The sequence below is a fragment of the Melozone crissalis genome, unplaced genomic scaffold, assembly GCF_028551555.1.
Source record: "Melozone crissalis strain CALT ecotype California unplaced genomic scaffold, PUWL_Pcris_2 ptg000014l_1, whole genome shotgun sequence".
NCBI classification, from domain to species: domain Eukaryota; kingdom Metazoa; phylum Chordata; class Aves; order Passeriformes; family Passerellidae; genus Melozone; species Melozone crissalis.
Genome location: NW_026535792.1, coordinates 10,071,676 through 10,092,315, shown reverse-complemented (window position 1 = coordinate 10,092,315; position 20,640 = coordinate 10,071,676). Strand labels below are relative to the sequence as shown.

The following is a 20,640-nucleotide window of genomic DNA, read 5'->3' as shown; positions in this document are numbered from 1 at the left end:
AGCTTTCCACTGAAAGACCTGTATTGCAGTTAGAAGATAACTTTCCCAACAAGATGGGTAAAGTTGGTTGAGTTTGAATGTAGTAAAAATATACCAAAAATATTGGGTCTGTGGATTCTATTCTGTGCATCAGGGTTAAAAGGCACCAATTCATAGTGCTAAATGCTGTTCATGAATTTAGGGTATTCTTAATTAAATGAATCTGCAGAAAAATATTATCCCTAAACAACTGAATTATGTGCTTTGTAATTGTACAGTGAAATAATTCTCTCAAAACCAGCCTGTTCTCCAAATAGCAGATTGGAATAATTTTTGTCAAGTTTGAGAGAGCTGTAAAAATCCCTTTTGACAAATCCTGATTACCCTTTGCATCCAGATCTGCACGTGGACTCAGGGAGTTCTGTGGTGGCTTCATTACATCAGAGAAGAACTTGATGAAACAATAGCTGCTCTGTTACAGACCTGGATTGCTGTGAAATCTGTTCAGGGCAAATCTCCTGAACTGTTTAATAAAAAATAGGATTGTTGAAGGTTTGTTTTCAGCACTAAGGGAGCCATTGAGAGGAAGATCCTTATCTTTGCTCTCTGGCTCACTTGAGATCTGCTTCCCATGTGCAGAATTGACAGAGGGCTTTCTCTGACTGCCCTCTTTCCTTGCCTGCTTCAACAGTTTTTTATTTAACGTAAACCCAGTCTTTTTTTTTTTGCTGTCAAACAATCTATTTTCAGGACTGTGGTGGTATTTTCACTAGAAAAGTTTTTCAATCCAGAAAATGGGAGCTGTTTGCTTTCTTAGGAGTCCATTGAAGCCTGGTGAGCTGTTCTGTTCAGAGCAGGACCCCTTTTGTGCATGATGGGTCTGTCTGTCTGTCTGAGCTGGGCACATTCTAGGACAAGAGATGCCCCAATGCATGTGGGGAAAAAAGAAAAGAACCAACATCTTGTAAATGAAGCTGGTTTTAGACTAATAAGTAATCCTGATGAAGCAGGTAAAATATCCTTGCAAAAATTTTCATTTGTAGTGGATTAAACAACAATTAAGATCACAGCACAGTCCTTGTCATTAGGGTGACATTCTTCACAGGGATACATTAAAGCACGGCAGAAATATCTTCTGGCATTGGGATCATGTCTGAGCCTCTGTCTTTTGAGTATTGCACATATCCATACTTTCTATAGAAGTTAGTACAAAAAGTTGAGGTTGACTGATACTGTAGATACCGATTCAGGTGCTCTGTGTGTGTTGTGCCTTGTCTGGACAGATTGCACTGTTATTCTCTGTCAAAGTCTTTTAAATATAGTTCATAATACTAGCTGGCCAAATGCTTTGTTTTCTCCACTCTCTTTTAAAAAAGAAAACAAAAACCCCCAAGCTAAAATTATAGAAGTATGTAACTTTAAATTGAAGGGAGAGCCAGTAAATTAAATGCCTGGGGTTTGACAGAGCCAAGAGTTTAAAACAAGTGGTAGCAAATATATGGCATTAAAGTATCTAACTTTTTTTTCCCTTCCATCTGCTTATTTGCTTAGTTAGCTGAAGTTTTGAAGAGTTTACTCAAGTGATAAATATTTCCTTGAGGAACTGAGATGTGCTCTGCTGATGTCTTTAATACAAAATTATAAGTGTTTTCTTTGGTAGATAGATGTAAATGTCTTTCAGCTAGCTCTGCCCCCCATACACATTGGCTTGGCTACTCAGCTCATCCTGGGGTGCACATTTTCAGTATCATTCAGTTAATTTGTCCTAAAAACAAGTCCAGGTGCTTTACATGCAGTGTGGTTCTTACTGCCTTAAGGATTTGAAGCACTTCCTAGAAATCTTTTCAGTGAGCTATTGATGTAGATGAGGCTCTGTAACATTATTAAAACATACTTGAAACTTTTCATTTGGTGCATTTTATTTATGGCTCCTCTTCCCACAAGAGGCTTTCTGAATTCTAAACTTCTTGGTACGCATTAACCTAATTGAATGTGGTATTTATCAGGGCTGTTTGGCTTTATTCAATGTATCTAGCATAAAAGCAATGAGATAGAGGTTTGTCTGGAATTTCTGCCTTTCAGCTATAGCTGCAGGAGCCCAGTGCCTGGCTGGGGCTGGTTGTCTGGGCAGGGATCACAGGTCAGTCCCATGGTGTAGCACGTGCTTGGATAATGGAGTGGGTTTCTCAGATAAGAGATCCTCTGGTAAGTCACGAAGGGTGCTGTGGTATGTATAGTTACATAAGGAGCAGTAACTTCAAGTTGGAACAATGTCAGTGGACAATTCCTTGAATAGACAAGATAAAGGACATTGTTAGTACAGTATGTCTCTTAGAAATGTTTTGAAATTTATCTGGTTGGCTGTGAGTGACCTGGGCAGACAGGACTGCTCTGCAGCAGCGTTAGCACGACGGTTCCTGCTGCACATAGTTTCCACTGTGCCTTCTTGTTTTCAGGCTTGAGACTGAAAACTCTCCTGTATTTTCTTCTGTCCAGATGGAAAATAAACATTTTGGAAAATTTGAGGTGGTGGAGAAAGAATATAGAGTCTATATTAGCTTTTAAATAAAGGATAAATGAAATTGTCGGATCTTTTCCTTGAGGAAGTATTGCGTGTATTGAACTGCCATATGCCATATGCCATACTGCAATCTCAAGCAGAGATTTGAAAGATGAAATATGAGACTGTGTGGAAAGTGATATGATTTCTAAATTTGAAGCTCAGTTTATGCTATCAGTAACTAAAATCCCCTTTACCAGCCCTCCAAAAAGGTCACGGTTTAGCAAATTATTTATTAATTCAGGTCACTTTGCTGATTCAGTGGGGAGCTTTATTGAAAAACTGTACGGAGAACTGCTGGGCTGGTATGCACTGTGGCAGGCTGCAGGGCAATATAGTTGGGAAAAGTGAAATTTTAGTTTTGTAACAAACATTGTTACAATATTGTAACTTTTTATCTTACAACAGTACACAGTATCACAAAAGAGTAGGAAAAAATAAACCGGGATCCCTTTGTGCATGAAGTAGTTCAGGATTGCCAGCTACAAATATTATTTATACCTGCCATATTTATGTTACTTGAAAATCATGAAAGTAATTTTGAGATCTTGGCAAGCAGGCAGACTTACTTTCTATAGAGAAAATAATTCAGACCAAACTTGTTGAATAAACTTTGAGAATTTCACAATGGCTTGATAAGGCTTTGCCATATTGCCAATGTATCAATTGCTAGAACTTAATTGTCCTTTTATTTTAATATATTAAATGAGAGGCTCTTAGAACACATGAGCTGAAGGGAGTAGAGTGGTAGGGGTTGTTTTTTATTTCTGAGACCTGATCTCATACTGTTCTTCAGGGATGGTTTCTCTTTTTTTATAAATTTTCTTTTTTTACCTGCTGTATACAAAACCTGATTGTGGTAAAAATTTCATTCTACCAAGAGACTTGCTGAAGTTATCCAGTGTGAATTTCAGTAAAGATAACACATGAATCTTGAGCAGGTACATTTAAATAATCTCTGTTATTGGGGCTTTGGAGTGCTAATGCTATTGGTATGTCAAACATAGTTAATAATAAATGGCAAAGGTAAAACTTCCACCTTTTACAAAAGGCCATGGGATTATCTTGGCATTTAAATACTTCCAGAAGTTGGAAATAATTGGGCATGTTCTCTTGAGTTTGTAGTTCAGCAAGTACTTGTGTAAGTTGTTTCACATAGCAATTAGAATTATTTCACTACTGCTGAAACTGTTGGAAGAGAACGTATTTCTTTAAAATAGTGTTTTATTTAGCTTGAGATATTGAGAATGCACAAGGAAGAATATGGGAAGCTAAGGTTTTTTCTTCCACAATTTTGAAAAGAAAGAAAGTAAATAGTTGAAAAGTAGATCTTTCTATGTTGATGCTGCTTGTGCCTTTTGCTGAAAGGCTGCTCACCCATGTTACCCAGAGCCATGGTGTAAAGTGCATCTTCTAAAAATACACTGGGAAAACAGAGCACTTGGAGCAGCAGGAGCTGCCTCTTACTGGAAACAGTTTGGGGGTGGGGTTGTGTATCCTGTTCAGATGATGAAAAAGCTTTAATAAGAGTTGGCAATTTTTCTTAAACAGTCTGATAACTTGCATATTGATTTTTGACTTGAGACTGGATCTCCTATTTGAACTTAATCGTTAGCTCATGAGGAGTATTTCTTAGAGGTAACTGCTGCAACTAATTTATACTCAACAGTGTCCTCATAGCATCTTCCTTTTTCTGGTCATCACAGGAAGATTATGTAATAATTGTTCTTATTTACATGAAAGGCAATACTTCCTGCATTTTTAATGTGATTTTTACCCATTTATGGGAATTGTCTTTCACTCAGTTCTCTTCTCTTCTTGGTTTGTATTTTCTTTTTTTTTTTTTTCTTTTTTTTCTTTTCCTCTCTCAAAAGAAAACAAGACTCTGGAATTAGCAAATTCTGTATAAAATCTTCTGCAATAAAGATTAATTAGCATACAGGCATGCTTCTAGAGGGAGTCTAATTTTACCAAGAAGCTTCAAGTACATTTTAATAACATTACAGAGCTTCTACATAAGTAACTGACTTGGGGTGACTTTGGGGTGACTGATAAAATAGTAGTGATGTGACAGTAGTTGCACTGTTGAGAAATTGAGAGAAATCCTTGATAAGGGGTTAAAACTACGTTCTTTAAGAGGAAAATTGATGAATGGTTAGTTGTTTTATTTTGGGGGATTTTTCTTTTTTCTTTTCTGTTTTGGGGAAGTGTTTATTATTGTTATTATTATGAAAAGTGGTGTTGCACATTGTGAACCAGAGTTCCTTGTCCCCAGCTTTGATCACCACTCAATAATAAAACAATATTGCGTGGAGCAATTGACGCAATTGCTTGTGGTTTATGTTCTTTGGATTTTAACATCTAGCGTGTTATGCCTGTGATCTCTTGCTTCAAGGTGTGGTTTTAGCCAGCTGGCTGAAACATCTAAGTATTGAATTACCCTTCTGGATCTTTTTATATTCTGCAGGACCTGCAGAGTTAAGCTTAAACTACTGCAGTTTTAAAGTAATGCTCTGTTATTATCTAAACTGATAATGTTTTACTGTTATAATCTTAAACTGATGTTGAAGTTACAGTGAGTGAAAAATTCATCCATCTTTGCTTAAGCTTCTTTTATAATCTAAAAAAATAAAATCTTAATTTCTTCATCACTTCTGCAGACCTCTGATTAGATACCTGTGAATAATATCCATCAGTCTTTCCCCTTTCTTGTAAAATAAAACTGTGAAATAAATAAAAGTTTTCTAAAGGTAAAATGTAAATGTAGAGCATTGCTGTTAGCAATGAAGTAATTTTTATGTCATCTCAGTAAGGATTTAAAGTAATGTTGCATAAGATGCAAATTAGCATTCCAAGATTTTTTCATGTTTTTAATTTCTAAAAGTCCTGTCTGTCTTTCCCAATGTATTGCTGAAACGTGACATAGACGTTACACATTATGATGTTGTTTAGCAGCTAACTTAAGATTATTATGTGAGATAATGTTCATGTGGTTGTTTAAAGCAACTGAAAGAAATTATGTCCAGTGATTAGAATAGTAAGCATTTGAAGTAGTGAACATCCTTAATTTCATGTTTCAGAACATGTTTCAAGTTTAACCTTAGAATGCAGTTCAGAGATCCCAATTAATTTTACTTACTAGAATGAAAAGTGTTTTGATGAAGAACAAAGGTTATGACCTATTTATTGTAGTTGAAAAGATTGCCTGTGTTGTTAGAAAGCTTCCTTACCCACAATTTCAAGATGAAAATTTTACTTCATTAAAGAGATAAATAAATAATATTAGTGTTATCTCAGTTTAGTGCACGTAATTTTTTTAAATTTTACCTGATTTTTTTTTTCTTAGCAAGATAGAGTAACAGTGTGTCTTAAAATTGTTTATGGGTTGGTTTTTTTTGGGTATATATTTATTTATGTATTAAATTTTTGCTATTTATGTTAGCTTTGAAAAATATTACTTCTAATTTTAGGTGATTTATGTATAAATTACATAATGATTTTGGTTGTCTCAACTTTTGGAGAGTTGTGTGAGATGCTTTTATAAGGTCATACATGGTTTTGTTAGTTTTTGAGAGAGCAAACCCCTCATATTCTAGCTCTTGCTTCCTTAAAAAGCATTTTTCATTGCAAAGGTATGTGATTTGTATTTTATAATACTATTGAATTCTTTGTTTTTCAGTCCCAGAAATCCTGGATAGAAAATACTTTCACAAAGAGGGAGTGTGTGTACATTATACCGAGTTCAAAAGACCCCCACAGGTAAATGAGAAATGATGCAAGAACTCATTGCTGCTCTTTAATATTTAAAAAGTCAGTATTTTCTTGAGTGTTGGACTGGTTTTTTGTATGAAATACTGTCTTGGGTTTGTGCATTTGTGGCTGGACATTGTTGCTCTGTGAATTGGATTTTCTTTTTCTGGAAGGACTTTGGCATTGCAGAAATCTCCAAAAAATGTTCTCCTGTTCCCTTTGCTGCTTCTTACCACTCCTACTGATGTCTGTGATCTGTTTATAGTGAGGGCGGTGTGACAAAGACATTTCTGAAGTCAGAGAGTCTCATAAAGATGTCCTCTACTGGAATTTAAAATACACCATTGTAAGTGTAGGGTGAAGTGTGAAAATCAACCTGACAGTGTAGAAAAAAAGGGTGAAGAATTCATTGAAGAATTCATAGAAGAATAAAGGAAACCAAGAATTGGGGTGGGCAGAAAATTACAAAAAAATAATAAAGGCTGAAAAAAATACTTGCTTCTAGGGAAAACAGATAAATGGGAACTGTTCAGATTTCATATGATGTGTAATAATATTTCATCCTTAAGTTCTTAAAGGAGAAAAAACTAGGCTGAAAAATGGGGTAATATATTTCTAGAGGGGAGGCTGAGGCTAAGAATATTTAGCATATCTCACATGCTGTTTTTACCTTATCTTAACTTAGAGGTGTGAAATCAAGCAAGTTAGTGCTAACTCTAGTGCATATCTAGCTGACTTTCACCAAGTGTTATAGGTATAATTTAAGAGTTCCTACAGGGATTGAGTTTGACATGCATAGTCATGACATTTGTGTCACAGATAAAATAAAGACAAAATGGAAATAGACTTAAAGTTGGTATTTTAGGCAGTTTTGTCGCCCTGTAATATTTACTGTTATAATTATGGATTTCAAATCACCATTTTTTCTTAAACTTCACATTTGTGACAGCAGCTGAGAACCCTTTTCTGAGATTGAGAAAACTTCTATTTCACTCTTTTCCTTAAAAAACACTTGTAAATCTCTTTTGTTATACTGGGGCAGGTTACTTTTTTTCATTTAAGTACATTGTTTATAAACAGAAAAGGAACTAAATGCTGTAGAATTTTCAAATTATTGTAAATAATTCACCACATTCCTTGAAATCATGTGACATTAAAAGCTTTTAGAATTTATAGCCACAATTGCAGCACATGGAAAATTTGCAAATGCAAACAAAGTAATTAGGAAGCTGTTAAAATTTCCAGAGCATTTAACAAGGAACAGAATGGTCTTCAACACTTGCCCTTTCAGTTTAAGCTATTTGTAGCTTACAATGGACTTTACAACTTTCCCACTACAATTTGTCCTTCAGTTTCTAAGGATGGCCTATGGTTGTTGGTGAATTACTGTGTGAATTATGTGAGAAGTTTAAGTCATATCTTTAAATATTTCTTACAGATGCCTTCCAGGATGTCAGATTTGTCAGCAACTTGTCAGGTAAAAAGGTCTTTGTAATTACAATATTTATGAGTATTTTCTCATTAAGTGCTTTCATAGTAGGGTTTTCAAAAGTTTTGATCAATATTATGAGTGACAAGTTGGTGAAAGGTTAGCTGTAAAATAAATATAACTAATGTTTAAAGAACTGTCTGCAATAAGTAGGTCACAGATTTATAAATGTTATATAAATTACTTGGCTTCAAAGAAGTAATTTCTCCTGGCCTGCAGCTCGCTGCCTTAGTGAGCTTCAGTATTTTGCATAATAATATGTATTGTAATTGACTATTGCTGTAAATATTTATGACAACAAGGCTCGCTGTGGAAAAGAGGTTTATGTAATGTCTAGAATCTTTGCTTTCTGAATCTGTTCTGTTGCTGTTCTCAATAAAGGCAGTTTTCTCCTGCAATGGCAGTATTTACCAAGCATTGTCCCTGATGTGGGTGCAGGTGCTGCTGTGGCCGCCTGGTCAGACAACATGCTTGTTTCACTGCCAGCCTGGCCATGAAATACTCCGATGTGAAGCTGGGTGAAAACTACAACCAGGACATAGAAGAGTGGTCCGTGGAAAAACACACAGAACAGACCTCTACTGATGCTTATGGTGTCATCAACTTTCAAGGCGGCTCTCATTCTTACAGGGCTAAGGCATGTATGATGTTTTGTTGTTTCTTTTTTTCTTACTCTCACCATGCTTAATTCAACTTCTGAAATTGAAGGCTGAAAATATTAATACTTCTATTGTGACGAACCAGTGCCCTCTTCTATTCTAGCATTTTTTTTGTGATTTGAATTCTTTCTAATTTCTATTTGTAAAAGATTTTTAGTTGTGGTAGGAATTATTTAAGTTTATGCAGTTACAGGCTACAGGGAGTGCTTGTACAGTGTGACTTCTGTGGTCAAACCAAAGTGCTTGAGTGAGGAGCTGTGTTCTTTCTGCAGCTGGCAGAAGCCCCAAGGACAGTCCAGTGCTCCAGGTCAGATCATCTCTTGTGAGAAGAGGGCCCTTGGCACAGTTCTTTCATATTCTTAATAGCAGTGTATGGTTCCTTTGTACTAAGTGTAGCTTAAAATTGCTGTGAACTCTTTTCTAGGAGCACAGAAACACCAGGCTGCCCACTCTTATTCTGCTTCCTTCTGCAGAGTGCAAGTGGGATTGCTCAAACCAGTTTAATGGAGTAGTGTTGTTTTGTAATTTAGAACTTTATTCAGGAAGGGTTCTATTTCTGCCTGTTGTCCCCATCCCTATTCAATAGCTCAAACTGAAAATGTGGCAGCATTGTAGCTGATCAACCATCTACTTAATCTTATGCTGTTAAACATAGAGTGTTAAAAAGCTGCCAGTTTTGAAGTTTTCTGTTGAAAAGTGTAGGTTTCCTTCCCACCAGGAACAGGGAAGGAAAACCAAGCAATTGGTTTGCAACTCTTTGCAGGGGACACAAAAACCTCTCCCAGCAGATGGCAGAGCTTTATAGATACTTCTGAATTTCATCTAGTTTAGAGATCATCCAGTGCTTTCATAGAGTCATTTTATAGGTCAACTTGCCAGTAGGATGGAATACCATGATCTTTCTGTAGCTGTTTCCTTTCCAAAGCTTGCTTTCAAAACTGTCACATCTGGACTACAGAGGATATAAAGGAAGCTTGTGCATTTATTGCATCTGCTGCGTTTTGAGAAAGTGAATTACAGTTTCCATAGCCAGGAGTAGGATAATATATCCTGAAATGCATCCTGGTTCCTCTTTTTACACATCTGAACCTTTTAACTCTGTTCTTGTGCCTGCAGTATGTGCGGTTGTCATATGACACTAAGCCTGAAGCTATTCTACAACTTATGCTCAAGGAATGGCAGATGGAGTTGCCAAAGCTTGTTATATCTGTCCATGGGGGCATGCAGAAATTTGAACTTCACCCACGCATCAAACAGTTGCTTGGCAAAGGTCTTATCAAAGCTGCAGTGACCACAGGGGCCTGGATTATAACTGGAGGAGTGAACACAGGTAAGGAACTAGCAAAGGTTGTGCACAATTAACTGGATTGCAGTTTTATAAGAGCCAAAAGATTTAATGTATGGATGCATTGCTACATCCTAAAACAAAGAAATTTGAATGAGTTTGGTCAAATGAAATTTAATATAATATGTTTTGAACATATGTATTTGAAAGTGGGCTACTGTTTTGTATTGAAAAGAGAAATAAGATATAGAGGGACTGGGTTTTGGGATTTGATTTTTTTTTTGTTTGATTGTTTTCTGGGTTTTGATTTTGAAACAAGGAAGAGTGTAATGTGATTAAAAGGTACAGTAGTGTGCTGGAAACTCTTTAGTTCTTGCTAGGCTAATATTTGTTTTGTTGAATGACTTGGTTTCCTCCTAGTAGATGTAGCACAGTGCCTTTTCTTTGGTAGTGTGTCACTAAGTTTCCAGCTTCTTAAAGGCCCGGTTATCTAAATAAAACAGTTAAACACCTAAATAAATATTTGTATTCTTAGTAAGATGTACCATTCAATGCACTGGAATCTTTTTTATGCACGAACAGGTGTTGCAAAACATGTTGGTGATGCTCTAAGAGAACACGCTTCCAGATCATCTCGAAAGATTTGCACTATTGGGATTGCTCCGTGGGGAGTGATTGAAAACAGAAACGACCTTGTTGGAAGAGATGTAAGGAGGAATTACCTAACTGAAATAATGATTTACCTCATTTACTTCTGACACATCTGCTCAAGCATGTTTTTCCCTTGCTTTGCATCATTGGAATACTTGCTTTGCTATGAAGATACGCTGACATCTGTGACTTGTGCAAGATCGTTACTGTAAACAAGTTGCAAAATGCAAATGTGCTACAGGAGGAGCTTGTTCTTAAGTACAATCCTTTTTCCTCCCCCACTGATACTATTGAATCAAATAACAAATATGCCAAAGTATTACAGAGAATTCATGTTTAGAGAAGCTAATAAGTTGAAAAATTTTGATGTGGAGTCTTTAGAAGTCACAAATTTTCCCCAAAGACATCCTTTTCAAAGGATCTTTGTTACCCTTCAGAACAGCATCCTTTAGTGATACAATTATCTGCTTCCCTGCACCAAGTTCAGAGCTGCAGCTGTTGGTGTATCCTGATCCAAGGCATGCTTATATGTGTCAGTGCTTCCTTATATGTGTCAGTGCTTCTTGTTGAGCCACCAGTTCTTGTGTCTAGTTAAGTTTCACAGAAACAAGTGTGAATCTTTGCAAGTAAAAGACATTTGTTGTGTGCTTGCACTTAGGTGGTTGCTCCATATCAGACCTTGTTAAATCCATTAAGTAAACTAAACGTCCTAAATAACCTCCATTCCCATTTCATTCTGGTGGATGATGGAACAGTTGGAAAGTATGGAGCAGAAGTTAAACTGCGAAGAGAACTGGAAAAAACTATTAATTTGCAACGGATCCATGCAAGTAAGTAATTCTGGTGCCTGAGGGTTGTTACTATGGCTTAATGAAAAAGGTGTTTGCACCAAACTTCTGAATGAGAAAATAAAATAAATTAAACTGTTGTTTACACTTCAAGTCTTAAACTGCAAATTTCAGCAGCTGCTCTGGACCCTAGTTATTGCTGGTAGATTGATGATTTCTCTGGGTCCACAGAGGAATCCTTTATGAATGAAGTTGTCTATTTACTTTGTAAAAACAAATATAAGTCACTTCAGGTCTTGTCACCAAATGCTGATTGGTCTGATTAATTAATGGTGTTGTCACCAAGTCCTGATTGGTCTGATTAATTAATGGTTTTGACGCTGGCAGTTTCAGAGTTTGCAGTATGGTGTTTTCCCAGTTGTGGAGCAACACATGTACTTTGACCCTTACAGGAATGCTCTTGCAATATTTCCCATCAGTACAGGGTTCCCATGTACCTGTGTTCAAACTGTGTATGTGTTGTCACCTTTGGAAATTATGGGGGGAAGTTGGAAGAGGAGATTCAAAAAGAAAAATTCTTCAGTTTTCTGCATTAGTTCATGGATGTTTCTGTGAGGAATCTCTTCTGTTTTGTAGATTGTATCCTGTTGTATTGACCAGCTTGGCAGTGCTTGTGTCCCAGCCCAGAACATAAAGTGCTTGAAACTGTGCATTACCAACAGCTAATGTCTGGCAGACAATATTTTAATGCTAATTTAATAGGACAAACCTAATTTATTAAATATGTAAAACTGGCCTTAGTGTTCACTATACACTTACAGCATTGTCTGGATTTTATCTTTGCCATTTTCCAGGAATTGGCCAAGGCGTGCCTGTGGTGGCCCTTGTGTTTGAAGGTGGCCCCAACGTCATCCTGACAGTTCTAGACTTCCTTCAGGAGAGCCCTCCCGTGCCCGTGGTGGTGTGTGAAGGGACTGGCAGGGCTGCAGACATCCTGGCCTATGTTCACAAGCAGACAGAGGAGGGGGGGTAAGTGCCAGCAGTGCCAGACTGGACAGAAGCACTGAACAGGTCAGGTGTGAAGGGACCCCACAGTGGGTCATCCCAGAGCACATGGCACAGGATTGTGTCCAGACAGTTTTTGTCATACACACATAAATGACAAGATGTACGGATCCATGGCACCTATATGTGTCATCCACAGATGAGTTTTGAGACCATTTCTTCCTGAATCTGTACAAAAGCTTTTTCTGTTTAGTGCAGAAAACACATGCCTGTTTTGAGTGTAGCTTCAAATAATAAAAAGGATGTGCTTGAGCTCCACAGTACTTGGTGATTTGGTGATTTCTTGTTAGTTGTCAGGCTTGCATAAGTCCCTTAAACACACTGGGTCCTTGTTGCAGGGGCTGCCTCTGAACCTTGGGAGGCAGGGATCTAATGTAGCTGTAAACCAAACAGCTTTGTCCAGGCTGAGATCACAAATGTGTCTTACTCAGATGACTGACTGCTTATTATTTTGTGCCAAAATCTTCTGGTTGAGAATATCTCAGAACTCAATATAGGAAGAAAAAGGAGAGAGAGTTGAGTTACTTTTAGGAGGCAGTAGTATAGAACTTGTAGGTCAAGTAGCTTGTAGTTCTTTCTAAAGGTTACTCAAGGTTTTGCCACAGCAACAGTAATAAGCTTATAGATAGCAGGACTTCGAATGGACATGTTGAAACTAATTAAATGCATTGTTGTTATTACTGTTCATCTAAAACAATTGTTTTCCTGTGTGTTTGTTTCAATCTCAGGAATGTTCCTGAGGGTGCTGAGCCTGAAATCATTTCAACCATCAAAAAGACATTTAACTTTGGTCAAAGTGAAGCAGTTCATTTGTTTCAGACACTGCTGGAGTGCATGAAAAAAAAAGAACTTGTAAGTAGATCTTGCCATAAACTTTTCTATGCAATGTGCATGCATTTGTGGATATATGATATGATTTTCTTCTTTTATTGGATCTTTTAGTTCTGACTACTAATAAATGTATAGTATCACTGCATGCTTAAAGCAAAACCACTTTATAGAGGTAATGTGTAGCCTGAGTTCAGGGACTGGTGTCTCATTTGAACATCACATTGTGCTGTTCTGAGATAAAAAAAATGCCTTATTCAGCTAACCATGTCTGCTGGCAGGTTAATCTCATGATCTGTAATGGACTGGAGAGGTAAACAGGATGCTGTGTTATAGAGAGCAGTGAATTGTAATCGTGGGAGGAAAAGAAGTTCAAATTAATTGAAGATTCCCACAGAATGCACACTAAAAGTTTAATTTGAACATAGGCTTCAAGTTGCAGTGAAGATGAGGTGTCTTTTATGTCAGGAATTAAAAAAGATTTAAAAGACTGAATAACTTTTGCCTGAAAATAACTTTAAATATTTTTTCCCATTTTGCTATTTTGGACAGATTACAGTATTTCATATTGGGTCAGATGAGCATCAGGATATTGATGTTGCAATACTTACAGCATTGTTAAAAGGTGAGACTTAATTTTTTAAAATGATTTGGAACCTCCAGCTATTATTGATTACTGTTTATGTGATGGATTTATAAAATATCAATAGGAATCGTCAGTTTTTAAAAAAATATCTGTGTTCTCATTGTATCAAGCTATAACATGACATAAATGATGACATATACAGCATAATTCCGTGGTGGATTGCTTGATTTGGCCTTTTTAGGAAGCAAGAATGTTTATTATCTTATAATTAATTTTAAATTTTCTTCATTGTGTTTGTTTCTTAAGGCACGAATGCATCTGCATTTGACCAGCTTGTTCTTACACTGGCATGGGACAGAGTTGACATAGCCAAAAATCATGTTTTTGTTTATGGGCAACAATGGCTGGTATGTAATGGTCTCCTAATAGAGAGAAGCACAGTTTAGTGTAAAAGATTAATCTTCACTTTTGTAGGGAGACACTATGGAATACTGATGCATTTATTTTGAGACAGTAATTTGGGTGTACTGCATAGCCTTAAAGCTGTTTTGCTGTATTTGAAAATAGTGAAAAATTTATAGAAATGTGCTAACTGTTCTGAATAACTGGCAGAGAAAACACATTACAAAAGGTGGAAGCTGAATTCATGTTAGTCAGATGCTCTTCCTTCATTACAGTTGCATGGCCCTAGAAAGTTCTTAAGAAGCATCTGGTAAAATGCACTCTTGGCAGCACTGCAGTGTCTTTTGAGGGAGGGACAAAATGTCTGGGTTTTGTAATTTGAAAATGAGTTTAAGAACTACCTGGTGGCTCTTGCCTTTTCTCCCTGTGTAAAAATAAAACATGAGCTTACTGAGTGTGCATTCAGAAGTACATACTGTGTAAGGCTTGTTGATTGCCATGATGGTTCTGACATCTTCGAACCAAATTGAGCTTTAGAAATTTTGTCTTTTTTTCTTTTATCCAATATCAGCCTATGAGAACACTTCAGTTATGTTAAACCAAATGTCTCCTTAGTCCCGCTGACTCAGTAGGCAGTACCTAGAGAACAGTTCAAGTCTTCAGGGTATTCTCCCATCTGTAATTGTGTGAAGTTCAGGGGATATTCTGAACAGAGGGTGACATCTGTACGGACATGTGAGGTTTTTCCTGCCCTCTAAATGAAGGAGGTTGATACAGTATCTAAGTTCACTTTTTTGCTGGCTCTCTCTAGGCTCCACCTTTTTGCTTCTTTCTTGTAGGTTGGCTCCCTGGAGCAGGCTATGCTGGATGCCCTTGTGATGGACAGAGTTGCATTTGTGAAACTTCTGATTGAAAATGGAGTAAGCATGCACAAATTTCTTACAATTCCCCGGCTGGAAGAACTTTATAACACAGTAAGTAAATGATTGCTTTTTAAGCTGTTTTTAGAGCAGCATTTTAGTTGCTCAGCCTGTTGTGTCCTGGCTCTTGTGCAGCAGTCTGGAGGTTGTGGGGTGTTGGTAGGCACAGCCCCAGCAGCACCAGAATTGTCTGTCAGCACCAGAATTGTCTGTCAGCAGGGTGTTCATCTGTGTGTGATGGTGGGGATGGACACTAAAAGGAAAATTGCAGCTCTGTGGACACACAAAGTGTGCAAAACGCAGTGGGGAAGAGAACAAGAGAAAGTGACGTGGGTGAAACTTGTGCCCAGAATCTGAGCTCTATAGGGCTTCATTGGATGGGTTCTGTCTGTAGCAGCTAACATCGTAAGAGTTCTAGGAAGAGTTTAATTTGCCAACCTGCATAGTTATAATTATTACTTAGAAAAACTTTGTTGCTGTAGGTGTTGATTTAAGAATTCCAAGGTAATTTTGATAACAGTATCCCAAGACAGAACAAAGCACCTTCCACAAAAATTAGCTGATGTGATTAGTACACAAATATGGCTTAGGCTTGTGTTAACAGTTTTAGTGTCTGCTTTGACAAAAAAAAAAAAAAAAAGAAAAACATAATTCTTTAGCTAATAAAGCTCTGTAGAGAAGCCTCCTTGAGAAGTTTATTTATTACATTTATTTATATTTTATTATGTTTTTATATTCTAAATGAGTTTTTAAAATTAACCTCTTATGGGGCTGCTCTTGCATGCTAATGTCTCATTCCAAATTTTCCCTCTCTTTTGTTATAAAGAAACAAGGCCCAACCAACCCAACACTATTTCATCTTGTTCGGGACGTCAAGCAGGTATGCTCTCAATGTAAAAATCTGTCAAACTAGCAGTTATTTTTTGTTAATAATTTCTTGTGTTTGACTGTCAATTTCAGTTGCAGCTTATTAATTGAGTTTTATTTAAAGTATTAAGCTACCTCTGCAGACATTTTGGTAGTTTTCAATATTCCTGTTCTATGCTTGGTGCCCTGCTGCCTAAAAGATGTTAAACCCAGAGTGTTGTCTTTCATTTTTCTTTTGATTGTTTTCCTTCTTGGGGGGATTGAAAGCTGATGCTTCCAGCATGGAGAAATTTTGGCTGGTAAAACAATAGACAAAAAACCCCAGTGCCTCCTCCACCAATGGAATAAGTATCTGTTCTGTTAGGGGAGTTCATGAAGAAAAGATATAACCTGGACTTTCTTTAAAAATAATAACTGTTGAGTCATGTAGATACTTTTTGGGTTTTATGTTGGAGGGTTTTTTAATCATGAAAGGCTTATTTTTTTAAAAATTATTATTTAGAGCTGTGATAAAACATGTAGAAACACTCTAAGCAAGTTTACTATTATACATTGAAAAAGTAAAAACACCTTTTGTATTCCTAGGGAAATCTTCCTCCAGGGTATAAAATCAACCTGATTGATGTGGGACTGGTTATTGAGTATCTGATGGGAGGAACCTACAGATGCACATACACCAGGAAGCGCTTTAGGGCGATATACAACAGCCTCAGTGGGAACAACCGGGTACGTGCACTGGGGAACAGCCATCTGTTCCCAACTGGAAACCCCAAACCTTCGTGTTTTGTGCAGTGATTGAATCCATGTTGGTTTGTTCTTCTTGTCAATGGACTGGTTCTTTTAAATGCAGTAGTAAGGTCTATGCATTTAGACCTTATCTAAAGGTCTAAATGCATAGACCTTACAACTATGCATTTAGCATGTAGTTAACTTCCTGGGGTTGAGGGCAAACAACAGGTTTTGTTCCCCTCAACCTTATTCTAGCATATCATAATTCCTTCTCTGTGATTTCCTCTTTTCCTGCTCGTAGGGAAAGAAAGGACACTACACATGCAGATTCACCGTGGCTTGGGATTCAGATATTTTAGCTTCTTGTGCAAGCTACGCTAACCAACAAGTGTAACTGCCCATTTAGTGACTTCTTAAAAGCAATGAAAACAAGCAACAAACCATGTTAATATCCAGTGAGAATTCTGGTTGTGCTGTTTAAGTTCATCCATGTTTCAGTAACCAGACCCCTTTTCCTTGTTGCAGAGATCTGGGCGAAATCCTTCAAGTACCACTCCTCAGATGTGTAAAAGCCATGAGTCTTTTGGTAATAGGGCAGACAAGAAAGAAAAGATGCGCCACAATCATTTCATCAAAACAGCGCAGCCGTACAAACCAAAGGTGAGGGCTGTGAGGGGAGCACAGTGGGGTTTATTTCAAGGAGCTGAGTGGGGAGCCTGCTGGAAAGCCAAGTGCCACTGGGGTATGAGTAGCAGCAATTGCATTGACTTTGGTAAAGCTGGAATTTCAGCCTTGCTTTTGTACTGTTTCTAAACTGCAGATTTTTTACAGGATTCTGTAAAGGTGTTTCTCTTTCTGTATAGGAGTCTTGTGGATAAGCTTTGATATGTTAGGGACCAAAAAGTTTCTCTTTGACAGAGTTCTAGGTGGGACTCACACAGCTTGGTAGATAGGGCAAGATTTGGCCATGCGTTACTTCTACAAGCAGTTACCGTGAATTTTTTTATTTGTATGTAGGTGTATTACAGCTTTTCTTTGACCTATAATTCAAATTAATTCAGTCTCACAGTTATTAAAATGAATTGTACTCAACTGAAGTTTTCGAACAAAAGTTCCAGCTGCTTTTCAAGTTCTCAAAAATTTTCTTTTTTCTTTTTATAATTATAATTTATAATCTGGCATTTGATCACTCAGCATTTTATTTCAATTTACATAATGACCAAGTATAGCGATTTAAAATGTGACTTTGTGATTTTATTTTAAAGATTGACACTGGTGCAGAAGAGGGAAAAAAGAAAAGAACCAAAGATGAAATAGTTGACATAGATGATCCTGAAACGAGACGTTTTGCTTATCCTCTGAACGAGCTGCTGCTGTGGGCAGTGCTGATGAAGAGGCAGAAGATGGCTCTGTTCTTCTGGCAGCACGGCGAGGAGTCCATGGCCAAAGCCTTGGTGGCCTGCAAAGTCTATCGGTCCATGGCATACGAGGCCAAACAAAGTGACCTTGTTGATGATACTTCAGAAGAACTGAAACAGTATTCCAAGTAAATTACATTCCTGTTGTTCAAAATATTTTCTTGACCTCTGCGATAAAAGTAGTGGGCTACTTATGAACAAGACACAAATTGTGGTGTTAGCACACTTGAAGACAATTCTGTTTTGCAAAAAGGTTTAAGTAGAACTCTAGTAGAAGCTTTATATTAGATATTGCTCTTTCTTGAGGTCTTGTTAAAAGTCTTGATTTATAGTCAAATTAGGAGGAAACTCAGTGTACCATTTTCTTCTGTGTAGTTTCTGTACATGTTTTAATAGCTGTTCTAGCTTGCATATGTTTTTAACAGAAGTCACAGATTGATGTGTTATGGTTACAAATTACAGCATATCTGTACAGGAGGGACAAATAATAGTCCCTTCAAGTTGGGAATTTGTGCAGAAAAATTCTTGCTAAACTCATGGCCATTTCTATAGATAATATTTTGTTTTGTTGTTTTTTTCTTCATTTTAGCGAGTTTGGTCAGCTGGCAGTTGAGCTGTTAGAGCAGTCCTTCCGACAAGATGAAACTATGGCCATGAAATTACTGACTTATGAACTTAAGAACTGGAGCAACTCCACTTGTCTGAAGCTGGCCGTGTCCTCGAGGCTCCGTCCGTTCGTCGCACACACTTGCACACAGATGTTGCTGTCGGATATGTGGATGGGGAGGCTGAACATGAGGAAGAATTCGTGGTACAAAGTAAGCACTGTTGCAGTTTATTCATGTAAAAATGGTCAGTGGAGTTTATGTTTAAAGGGTAGAAAAGTGTGTGTTTAAATGCTGTTAGTGTAAAGCTTTCACAGCTATAGCTTTTATTAATAAATCCTGTAAACCAGTCTCCTATAACATAATCAAAACTGGAATATTTGTTGTAAACTTGCTTCTTTTGACACTCTATTATCTTTTCAAATAAGGTACAGAAATATAGAAGGCAAAAACCAGGCAAGTAGCCTTTAATCAGAGGCTTAAAGAGATCATGTGAATACTAATCCACTACTAAAAACATAGTAGTAACAATCCTTAACAGATGGAAAACCTGTTGTAAGACTGTAGTTTCATGCATTTTGGCTTTTTACAGGGAGCACATAAGACTTGATGTAAAAAAGCTTTGTGAATATCCTATTTTGGAGGAACTGAGCAAAAGCAGGGCACAGAATGAAACAAGGGTAGGCAAATTTGGGACAGGTTTTCCAGTGGTGCCCTTTGTGTGATATAGATCAATTATGATCTAGACAGAGGTAACTGATATAGATCAATTGAACCAAAATATTTCCTTGAGAAATTAGGTACCAAAACTTAAATGTTGCTAGAAATAAAATGAAAGAAAACTTTCCTACAAAATACCTACAAGCATCATTTAACTTGTGACCTACTAAAATCCTCTTTGATAACTGATTAACTGTTTTCTTGCTTGCTTTGTAACAGGCTAATGACAGTAAATAGCTTTCACTTACTCTCTTCATCTGTACCTTAGCTCATTTTTTTACCATAAATTGAAAAAAAAACCTCCAAACAAAGCATACACCACTCCCCTCTCCCCCCACAAACCACAGTCTGGTACAGGTTTTTAAAATACACTTTAACAATACACCGTTCCAAAGCTTCTGGGAGTGGATTAAATAACAGAGTGTGAACAGAACATCTCTGTCTTCAGGCTTGGAGTACATTCTTTCTAGTAGCTTTGAATTTTGGAATTTGTTGGTTTTTCCCATTTCCTATGTCTTCAAGTCAAGAAACACTCTGTATATGTGATCCTAAGCTCTTAGGTGTTTATACAAGTAATAACAACTAATTATTTTCTACATTTTCCCCCTCAATAGCAAGCAAGTGAAATTTAGATAATACATTTCCAAAGGCTATTCTGTGTGTTGGTGTGTTCTGATGCTTTAATGGAGTTGTGAACTATTTACGCTTAGTCTTCATCTTTTCCAGGTGATACTGAGTATTCTACTCCCTCCTGCTATACTGCTGTTGGAATATAAGACCAAGGCTGAAATGTCACACATTCCTCAGTCTCAAGATGCACATCAAATGGCAATGGATGACAGTGAGAACAACTTCCAGACTGCAGCAGATGAAATACCTATGGTAAAGTGGGGCAGAGGGAGATATTAAAAACAATATTCCTTGCTTAAATAATTACATTTTTAAGTCAAAGAAGTGAAATTTAGTGCCAGAAAGCATTCATTTTTTGTGTGGGAAGTTAACAGTTTTTTTGTTTTAGGAGGTTTTTAAAGAAGTGAGGATCTTGGACAGTACTTATGAAAAGCATGACATGGAGACTCCAGCAAAACCTAAAAGACTCCCAATAACACAGAAGTTTTATGCATTTTATCATGCTCCAATCGTGAAGTTTTGGTTTAATACGGTGAGTTTTCTTTTGTACAATGTGTATTTTATTTGGAAATGTAGCACAGATTTTTGGGTTATTTTCCCAACATGTAGCTCTGATTGAGTCAATGTTAAGCACTATCCAAAATGCAGACAGAAAACCCCTTACCTTGCTGAGCTGGAAGTGAGAAATACTTCATTTTATGAAACTGCA

At 37.1% G+C, this 20,640-nt stretch overlaps 1 protein-coding gene across 1 annotated transcript in view; it reads left to right on the top strand.

Annotated features, from left to right (window-relative positions):
• The window catches only part of TRPM7 (transient receptor potential cation channel subfamily M member 7), a 51,632-nt gene that overhangs the window by 12,732 nt on the left and 18,260 nt on the right, over positions 1 to 20,640 (top strand). The window contains exons 2-19 of the mRNA XM_054272492.1: positions 6,219 to 6,298; positions 7,728 to 7,766; positions 8,217 to 8,415; positions 9,554 to 9,767; positions 10,305 to 10,429; positions 11,032 to 11,203; positions 12,016 to 12,190; positions 12,955 to 13,078; positions 13,607 to 13,679; positions 13,947 to 14,047; positions 14,882 to 15,016; positions 15,789 to 15,842; positions 16,415 to 16,555; positions 17,084 to 17,218; positions 17,824 to 18,104; positions 18,566 to 18,794; positions 20,028 to 20,183; positions 20,320 to 20,463. Of these exons, the coding sequence (XP_054128467.1) occupies positions 6,219 to 6,298; positions 7,728 to 7,766; positions 8,217 to 8,415; positions 9,554 to 9,767; positions 10,305 to 10,429; positions 11,032 to 11,203; positions 12,016 to 12,190; positions 12,955 to 13,078; positions 13,607 to 13,679; positions 13,947 to 14,047; positions 14,882 to 15,016; positions 15,789 to 15,842; positions 16,415 to 16,555; positions 17,084 to 17,218; positions 17,824 to 18,104; positions 18,566 to 18,794; positions 20,028 to 20,183; positions 20,320 to 20,463 (2,577 nt within the window). The remainder of the gene's footprint in view (positions 1 to 6,218; positions 6,299 to 7,727; positions 7,767 to 8,216; positions 8,416 to 9,553; positions 9,768 to 10,304; positions 10,430 to 11,031; positions 11,204 to 12,015; positions 12,191 to 12,954; positions 13,079 to 13,606; positions 13,680 to 13,946; positions 14,048 to 14,881; positions 15,017 to 15,788; positions 15,843 to 16,414; positions 16,556 to 17,083; positions 17,219 to 17,823; positions 18,105 to 18,565; positions 18,795 to 20,027; positions 20,184 to 20,319; positions 20,464 to 20,640) is intronic.